This window comes from Oryzias melastigma, linkage group LG12, assembly GCF_002922805.2.
Source record: "Oryzias melastigma strain HK-1 linkage group LG12, ASM292280v2, whole genome shotgun sequence".
NCBI classification, from domain to species: domain Eukaryota; kingdom Metazoa; phylum Chordata; class Actinopteri; order Beloniformes; family Adrianichthyidae; genus Oryzias; species Oryzias melastigma.
Window position 1 is genome coordinate 24056681 of NC_050523.1, and position 10211 is coordinate 24066891.

At 40.4% G+C, this 10211-nt stretch overlaps 1 protein-coding gene across 1 annotated transcript in view; it reads left to right on the top strand.

The window, feature by feature from the left end:
* rgs7bpb (regulator of G protein signaling 7 binding protein b) overlaps positions 1-10211 on the top strand; it is a 59867-nt gene extending 49656 nt beyond the window's left edge. The window contains exons 4-7 of the mRNA XM_024262675.2: positions 8252-8390; positions 8501-8571; positions 9301-9411; positions 9490-10211. Coding sequence (XP_024118443.1) covers positions 8252-8390; positions 8501-8571; positions 9301-9392 — 302 coding nt within the window. The 3' untranslated portion in view covers positions 9393-9411; positions 9490-10211. The remainder of the gene's footprint in view (positions 1-8251; positions 8391-8500; positions 8572-9300; positions 9412-9489) is intronic.

Sequence of the window (10211 nt, forward strand, 5' to 3'; positions counted from 1 at the left end):
TTGCGGGCCGCACTAACAGTAATCTTTCATATGAAGACGGGGGCCGCAAATCATCATCCTGCGGGCTGCAGATGGCCCGCGGGCCGCGTGTTTGAGACCCCTGCGCTAGAGGAACAGATGAGGGTTTAGTGCATGTGCAGCAGAGCTGTTGATGGAAAGAAGATCATTCATTCAAAAAGTGTGATTGACTGAGATTTAAAATGAATACTCAGAAATGCAAAAACAAAATGATTGCTTATTACATTTGTTCACTTTTGGAAGAGAAATGACACACAGACATGTTAAAAACTTTAAAAACAGGATTTTCATCAGATTGGGGCTTTTTATAGGCTTGGATTTTACACCGGAACCATTTTGTATCCCTAAACTTGCCCCCCCCGATATTCTGTTTGCACCCCCAATAGGGGCTGGCTAGATCTGGCCCTGGTTGAGAGGAAGAGTTTTTTTGTACTACTGAATGAAAAATTTGATAGCTGTAGTTCGGACGATTTTTTATTCGGGGGGGTTTGATTGCACAGTCTGAGTTTTTGGACCGCAACCATACAGAGCCTCATCCAGCCTCACTGCACGTGCTGAGGCAGCTGGTCTGCTCTCATGGCCTGATGGATGTGTGGAGAAGGATGCATGCAGATTGCTGGAAATATACTTGGTCTTTTGTATTGGTATTTTAACTCTGTCTTGTCACTTGATGTTGGTTTAAATATGTTTTTAGGGTTTTTTGGAATCTTTTTAGACAAAGAAAGAATGATTTTAGTTCTCTTAGGCAATGGTGGGACTGTGTTAAGAGTGAAATTAAGCTTTTGTGCCAGCAGTACACTCTCAATGCTCCGCGTGATTACTGTTGGTTTATTAAAGACTTGGAGACCGATATTGTGGGTTTGGAATCTTTAAGTGAATCCAATGACAATAGAGGATATATTGACCTCCTAAAATAAAAAAAAGTTGACCTTGGAACGCCTGCTGGACTCTAGAGTTCAGGGGCCACTGGCCAGGTCCCGATTTCAGGATGTATCTGAGATGGATGCTCCCTCTAGCTTCTTTTTTGGTTTGGAGAAGAGGCATGGACAGAAGAAGGTGATGCATTCCTTGTTGGTTGACTCAGGAGAGGAGCTGTTTGGACCTGAACAGATCAGACAGAGGGCTGTAGACTTTTACTCTTCGCTCTACTCCAGTGAGTGCGATGGTGATGACAGCCTGTTGGAGGACTTCTGCAGTGGTCTGCCTCAAGTCTCTGAGGAGATGAACTTGGATCGGCCTCTGCAACTTCCTGAACTACATGCAGACCTTCAGAGTATGAAGGGTCGGAAGGCTCCTGGGATCGACGGCCTCTTGGTAGAGTTCTATAAGGCTTTCTAGGACATTCTCGCTCCTGACATCTTGGAGGTGTTCAATGACTGTCTGTCTTCTGGCTATTTGCTGACGTCCTGTTGTAGAGCTGTTGTTGCTCTCCTGCCAAAAAAAGGAAATCTACGAGAAATTAAGAACTGGCGGCCTGTTTCTCTGCTGTGTGTGGATTACAAGATTTTGTCCAGGGCCTTCTCCATTTGGCTGAGGGATGCTATGGAGCAGGTCATCCACAGGGACCAGACCTACTGTGTCCGGGGACGGCTCATTTTCGATAATGTTTTTTTAATTGGAGATGTTTTGGAGGTCTCTGAGCTTTTGGGGGGGCATTCAGGTCGGATTTCTCTAGATCAAGAAAAAGCTTTTGACCGCGTTGAACACGGCTTCCTTTGGAAAGTCATGGAGAAGTTTGGGTTCAGCGTGGGTTTTCTACGCTGAAGCTGAGAGTGCACAGAAGGTGAACGGCAGTCTGTGTGCTCCTTTTAGAGTGGGTAGAGGTATGGGTAGAGCTGTGCTCTGTCCGGTATGCTCTACGCTCTCTACCTGGAGCAACCTCCTCCATAAGATTCGTGAGAGTCTGGACGGTTTGTGTTTGCCGGGTTTTGATAGTAATATAGGTTTGTCAGCTTATGCTGATGATGCTATTATTTTTGTCAAACACCAGGCTGATGTGGATGTCTTGGTGGATATAATTTATGCTTTTTCCACATTATCCTGTGCCAGAGTTAATTGGCACAAGACTGACGCACTTGCCATGGGGAGGTGATAGGAAGGTCTTCCGACTCTCCCCTCAAATGTGATGTGGAAGAGTGAGGGTTTAAAGTACCTGGGGTTTTTTCTGGGTAGTCCTACCATGGTGAAAAAAAACTGGGAAGATGTTGTTGACAAACAGGAGGGGAAGATGAATAAGTGGCCATGGTTGCTCCCCCAAATGTCTTTTAGGAGGAGGGTTTTGGTTATCAACAACCTTGTTGCTTCCCTGGTTTGGCACCGATTGATGTGTCTGGACCCCCCTTCCGGGTTACTGTCTCAGCTTCAGTCCAAGCTTGTCAATTTTTTTGGGACGGTCTACACTTGGTGCCACAAGGGAGGACGGAGGACAGGGCCTGGTGCACCTGCGTAGTAGGACTGCCACTTTCAGGATCCAGTCCCTGCAGAGGTTTTTGACTGGCCCAACTGATCTGATGTGGAGGGAGTTGGCTAGTTGCATCTTTAAGCGTGTGAATGGTCTGGGGTTAGATGATGCTCTGTTTTTAATGAATACTAAGTTTTTAAATGTACGTGGGTTGCCTCCGTTCTATCAGGGTGTTTTTAAGTTTTGGCACCTTTTTAATGTAGTAAAACGAAATCACTCTTCCCTCTCCATTTTGGCTCTTAAAAGAGCCTTTGATCTTTAGATCGCGGTTCGACATTCATGATGACACGAACCCCGTTGACCTTTCGCAAGTCTGGAGTTGTGACTCTGGATCAGTTGGTGACTGCAGCAGGAACTGAACTGATGGACGCCTCCTCTCTGTGCGCTGCACTGGGTCTCCAGTCTGCCAGGATGGCACATCGTCTCCTGGACCGCTGGAGAGGATGGCTGGATGCGAGGGAGAAGAGACTCTTGGTCCAACACTGCAGCGGGACCACTGCGCTTATGTGTGATGGACTCTATCCGGAGGTGTGGCTGAGCCCGGATCTGGGTGGTCATGATGGACAGCTACTTCAGCCCTTCAACCCCAACAGCTTGACACTTCACTGTGCTGACAGGAAGACGTTGTACATCAACATATAAGGCTCTGAATGGTGTGGCCCCATCCTATATTAGAGATCTCGTAGTTCCTTACCAGCCAATCAGAACACTTCGCTCACAGAATGCAGGACTGCTTGTAGTTCCTAGAATTTCTAAAAGTACAGTTGGAGGTAGAACCTTCAGCTATCAAGCTCCTGTTCTATGGAATAAGCTCCCAGCTCATGTCAGAGAGGCCAGCACAGTTTCTACCTTCAAAACTAGCCTTAAAACATTCCTATTTGGACAGGCGTTCTGCCAGACTAGCCAGTAATCATAGAATAATTAACATATTGCTCCCATACTGTTCTGAAGTTTGGGGAAATAATTATTATAATCACATACTTCTCCAATATATGCTTGAAATATAAATTATGAAATATGTATATTCTCTACATAATAACATAGAAGGCTGCTAGAAGTTAGAAGCTGGGGAAAGTATGGTGCACTGGGGCTCTGTCCTCTTTTCCATCTACTTCTCCTCTCCTCTACTTTTTTATTTACTTCTAATTGTATGCCTTTGTTGGTGGTGCAGTATAATTCACATGTTTTTCCTTCTTTCCGACTCCCCTGTGGGAGACCGGGAGAGATTGCAGTTTCCGGGAGACTTGTTGGTGATCCTGACGAAGCCCCGCCCATCTGGATGAAGCCCCGACACCATCCTGCATCTCTGAGTGGGAGTGATTCCTGGTGGGTCGTCTGTCCTCCTGCTCCTGGTCGTGGACTGCAGTTCTGCTTCATCTGGACTATGGACTTAATCATCACTCGTCCCTCAGCTCTATATGAATGAACTCTACTCATATATGCAGTTTTAGCAGCTAACTTTTCTTTAACCGTTCTGGTATCGCCTGTCCGTCCTGGGATGGGATCTCTCCCTCATGTGGGAATCCCTAAGGTTTCTTCTTTTTTTCCTGACTCAGGTTTTTTTAGGAGTTTTTCCTTACCGCGAGGGAGGGTCTAAGGACAGGGATGACCGTTCTTTATAGTCTGTTTAGTTTTTACCTATTGTGCATATTTTATGACTCCATCTGTGCATCTGTAAAAACTACAGGCATGAAGCCCAATGAGGCAAATTGAATTTGTGATATTGGGCTATATAAATAAAATTGAATTGAATTGAATTGAATTGAACTGTGTGAAGGTTTTGAACAGGACGAAGCTGCAGAACCGTCTTCCCTGTGCGTGGACTGATCGTTTCAGTGGAGGAGAGGCTGGACCGCATTGGAGATTTCTCTACAAAGCTCCTATGAGGAGGAGATCTGGAGATCTCCAGTGGTGGATCCTACATGGTGCTATAACTTCTAACTCTTTTATCTGTGTTCTCAACCCCACTGTCTCTGACCGCTGCCCTTTTTGTAACTTGAGGGAGACGATTTTTCATTTTTTTAGTGAGTGTGAGAGGCTTTCAGACTTCTTCACTCTTTTAACATCTGTGTTTGCTCTTTTTGATGTGGTTTTTTCAAGGCATTGTTTTATTCATGGATCAGGGTACAAGAAAGACACCAAAGAGAAGTGGCTACTGTTGAATTTTCTTATTGGTGAAGCCAAACTTACAGTTCACGTCAGCAGGAAGCAAAAACTTGCAAGTGAACAGATTGCTGATGTGGTTTTAGTTCTACGCAAGAATATCCGCTTCAGGCTGAAGTTAGAGATTTCATTCTTCAGACTGTCTAATCATTTATCCTGTTTTAAAAAATTGTGGTGCTTTAAGGATGTTCTTTGTTCCGTTTGATGGTGAGCTGTGTTTTGCTACTTTCTGAGTGTTAAAATCCATGTATCCCTCTTTTGAATGATCTATAATTAAACTGATGTTTTAAAAATAAAAAAATAAAAATCATATTATTATTCTTCCGTACGTTTTTTGGCGATCCATATCTCCTGCATACTTTATGCGATTTCTGCCATTCAAGTATCAAAATGTTAAGCTTATTGGGGAGATGGGTGCTCTCTTTAAACATTTATTCTGCATCATATAGTTTTTCTGCAAATTATGCCATAAAAATGAATGGAAAAGCTTTTTTGGAACTCTAAACTTTCTGCATTTGTAACTTCTGCATACTTTATGCTATTTCAAAAATTTTAACATGCATTTCTGCACTTCTGCTATTTGTGGACTTTATAGCTGTTTTCCAATAATTTTTAAAATAATTTAAGTTGTTTAAAAATAAAATATAATGAAAGTCTGCTTTTCTTAAAAAGTTTTTCACTGTTTTTAAAATGTATCTTCTCCTACAATTTTTCAGCTAGAAACACCATTCAAACTTTAAAATGTAGTTGGAAATGGAACTATACAGGTATTACTTTGTTTTTGGATATGTCTTATAGTTTTTGAACTACAGGTGTTTGAAGTCAGGCAATTCTGGATATTGTTAAAGATTTGAGAGGGATCTAGATTGGATGACGTCATCACTCAGAGTGAGGAGAGCTGGTTTTTAAAGAAAAAAAAAAATATGATAAACTGGTGTAACTCAGCAACCGTTAGTCGCAGAGTCATAATTTTTTCAGCAACTCGCATCAAAATTCTTCTAGATTCAAAGGCTCAAATCTATAGTGCATTTACTTTTGCCGCTAAATTGCATAGAATGACATGAAGTTGCGTCATCTGTCCTATACCCTGCCATATTAAATTTTTCGGCTTTTCTGAAACCCTTTGATGTTTTTAACTTGTCATTGTGAGAACACAATTGAACTTACAAACATGAAACTTTCACACATAATGGCCCAAAGCCTTGTGGTTCTCACAAGGGTTCAACATTTTTGATAAGTGAAAGACTTTTGAAGATATGAACATTTGTTTGGAGGTAGTAACCCTCATTGAAATGCATTGATTCTGTGGTCTCCTCACAGTTCCTGCTCTGAGGGTTGATAGTTAACGAGCTGCAGGTGCGTAGGCCAATGTTTGTAAACACCTGCCTGTCAAAGCCTTTGATGTCTTCCTGATTCATTCTAACACTTCCAATGGATTAGTCTCAGAGATTCATTCACATTTGCACATATTCATCATTTAAACAAGATTTTTAAACACATTTCTGCATTTCTTTCAACATTTTACACTTATTTACATGTCATGCAGTACATGGAGGATTTTCTGTCTATTTTCTGTCTATAGCCTTCATGAGCTTGTCATGCTTTTTGAAGAAATTGTAATGATCATATCTACTGGAGGAATGCATTATGGGAGTTTAAAAAATTAATCTTGTTAGTCTGCTGAACCTTAAGTTAATGGTCTACTTCCAGAAATGACATTGTTGTTTCTTCCAGTTTAAATGGATAACCAGAACTTAAGGGCTTTACATGTGATTGTACTGAGTGTCCTGCACTCTTCCACATTATTAGTCTAACTGATTCTGATAATGCTGCAGATCTCATGACATGCACATTGCTGTCAGACATTAAAATGAGAAGTGTGATGCTTTGATTGCTCTTACAGAAGAACAGAAAGAACAGATAACCTTGGACAAGGGACTTAAAGAAGTCATTCTGTCCACAAGTTTCAAGTTATTTTTAGAATATTCACTGTATATTTAAATGTATATAAATTGTAAATGAGCTCTATGGACATAATCATTCAGGCTAGTAAATCACACTTCATGCGATTACAAACCTTTGTCTTCTTTCACTCATAGCAACATAAGCAAGGCTAATTTGGCATCCAGTGAAGATTTATAACATACTTAGAGATTCTGCTAATATTTACCAATATGCTAGCATTTTTTTCTGCTAAGTTGGTATTGAACCACATATGTTCAAACTATGCTTCTTTTTAGACTAATTTGACATCATCATCTATTTTTTCAGCAACATGCTAGCTGTTTTTAGCAAAATTGGCATTGATCAAACTAATTTGCCTTATAGCAAACATATCAGCAATATGCTAGCTGTTTTGGCTAATTTTGCGTTTACTGATGTTTTTAAGGTAATTTTGAGTTTTGCTAATATTTTAGCATGATGCTAGATGTTTTTTGGTTAAATGCTCATCTACCAAGGTTTTTCCAAGCTAATTAAGCCTATAGCTAATTTTTTTTAGCAGTATCCTAGCTGTTTTTGTTAGTTTGGGATTTACTGAGGTCTTACTTATAGCTTTAAAATGTATGCAAATAAGCATCGTAACTTATTCAACCTTTATCCTTTTAATTCATTTCAGCTTATTCGGCTAAAGGTTATGCAATGAAGCAATTAAAGCAACCACCTTCTGCAATTCTGGAATCAAACGTATTTCCGCAGTAAATGCAAATTTTCTAGTTTGATTTGTCATTTTACTTATGAAATTAAATTTATCGAGCTAATTCAGACACAGAGTTGCAGATGTTTTGTTTCATTCGTGTGAGTGGTAATCTACTTATATCCTATACACTTGGGATCTGTTTAATCTGTTCGCTTTAACTGCATTAACTATCACTCATCTGGTTTTGTTCACTTTACTTTATTTAGCTCTAATTAACCCTTTAACACGGGAGCTTCAGTGTTTATGTTTTTTGATTTACTGTAATTTTTTTAATTGTTAACACAAACAGCATAATTCCAGCAGAATCTGCTAGTTACAGTATTTTAAAGATTTTGTGTTTAAGCTTCTCAGGTGTTAGAGGGTTAAGAAAAAATTTAAGCTATTATTTCATCCTTTAATCTTTTGATGTTTTAAAAACTTCAGCTTCCACTCACATCTTTTCTTTTTATTTCTTTAAGACTTATAAATAATTTAAAGAGTTTCTTTCTAAAGTCAGATGCATTCTGACCCTCTGACAGAAACAGAAGAGTGAAGATGACGCCAACATAAACCTTGATATTGGAGATATTTCATGATTGTGTTTGGAAACTTTGCCACACTGATGATTCTGAAAAGCAGCAATTGTAAGAAGACTCCTGCAGTTTACTGGGTTTCAGTGAGTGAAGTGAGAAGATGTGCAGCCTCTGTTCAAACACAAGGGGGAGGAAGAGAGCTTGAAGAACTGGAACGCATTGGTATTTGGTTTTGATAAGTTCATTTGTAGGAACGGGTTGGGGTTTGAATTTAGGGCATATGCAGATGCTTGCAGCGTGAGAAGAAGGATGGGACTGATCAGTCATTACCAGCAGTCACTGTCATGTGTTTCTGTTTTTTCATCCCCCCTCAGTGCTGCTATCTTTCTCCCCCTGCAGGAACAGACTCTGAGCCAAAGATGGATTTTAGGGTGGATGAAAGCTCAGACATTCCCATCCTAGAGGACAGATCCTCGTCTCCCATTGACTTCCCTCAGGAGCAGTGGCTGGTGGGAACGGACATTGAAAACATAGAGAGGTGTGTGATGTCTTCATGTTTCCTCTTCTTCTTCCTGGTTCTAAGTTTCACCTTTTCATGCGCAGATCTTTAACCGATTATAATCCCAGCCTCATGCTTTCTGTTGACAGAGACATGAGAGAGATGAGGAACTTACTCAGCAAACTCAGGGAGACGATGCCACTGCCACTGAAAAACCAAGGTCAGTGAGTTTGCCAGGTCAACTGTGGGAGCTCTCAGTGCTTCTGAGTTAGTGAAGTTCACAGCTTCCAGTTTAGTGTCAGTGACTGAAAAGGACAAACAACATAAGAGCATGAAGGTGTTAGTCTCGCCTATCTCTTGTTTATGTTTTTTTTTGTTTTTTTTTTTTCAGTTGGAAAAAATGCCTCAAACAACATAATCCCTAATAACTTATTATTATCAGAGCTATTATTATTATTATCTATTTGACAACGACATTTTGCTAATTGTGGTGTCACACCTGATCATTTTTATAGCAACTTAATAGCAGTGAAGCTGGCAGGGAACCCAACTGCATCTGACCCAGACGTGCCGTGCCATGCGCTTGCAAAGAAATGCTATTTATTTCTTGATCTCTTGTTATGACGGTATTTCGTTTCCTTTGCTTCCCCTAGCGGCAGAATTTTGTATTGCAGTTGTTTATTCAAATAACTATAACTCGCCACTGGAATTGCTTTTTTTCCACAATTGCTTTTTTTTCCAACATCCTGATATTTTTTTCTCTTCATTACTGGGCCGTATGTTTGACAAACCTGATTTAACTCCTTGTTGGAGATAGTGAGCGTGTCCAGCTGGCTTCAGCAGGCTAGACTTGTTGCATCTTTATGTCCTTCAAGGAAGTGAAGATAAAGTGATCAGACCACCTTGAGTCAGAGCTGTGTTCTCATTCTTGATTCTGGGTTTTTTGCAGATGTCAGCAGTTTGCTAAACCTGACTCCACACCTGCTCATCAGACAGAGGAAGAGGCGCTTCCCCGGCCTCTGCTGCCTGGTATCCGGCTGAAAGACAGATGAGAACTCCAGTTCAGTTCATTCTTTATTTTGATATGTCTTTCAATTTAATCCTTTTTTTAAACCAACATCTGATATTTTCATCATAGAGTTACTGCCACCGGACTGGATCCTGTTCGTATTCCACATCCTGATGTTTGCTTGTTATTGCTTGTGGCTCATGCAGACCAGCATCACCCAACATGTGTTGTTTCCACATCAATTCAACAGGACATGTTCAGAGGCAGCAGATATGCAACAGCTGCTCTGACCTCCAACACTGAGGGAAATGCAGCAAACAGCATGCTGGACGTTTGCATCCCTTTAACCATTCCTTCGTTTGTTGAAAATCTTGAACACGTACATCAGTCTGGTTCTCAGTAATGGACAAAGACATCCTCAGCTGAACAACTGGTGACCACTTTCACTGTGCCACTATTTATTCACAAATGATATCAAAGTCAAATTACCCACAATTCAACTGCTTATAGTTCTTCCTAAGGAGTTATTGTATCTTTAGAGCAGGGCTAACCAATAAAAATTTCCATGGGTCCAGTTATAAAAACAGCCTTCATACAAAGGTCCACTTGTTATATTTTGGGTTCATTTCAGTAATATTTACTTTTGCGTTCACATTAAGACACTTTTACAACAGCAAACAAGGACAACTTCAGAAACTGAACAAACTTAAATATTTATAACAAACAAAATGTTTTTCGTCCTAAAATCATGCAAACAAAGTTTCGAGCGTTTACCTTCACAGTGTAAGGGCTTTAGGGTCACAGTTCAGATTATTTTTTGGATCATTAAAAAGTAAAAAAAATAAAAAAAA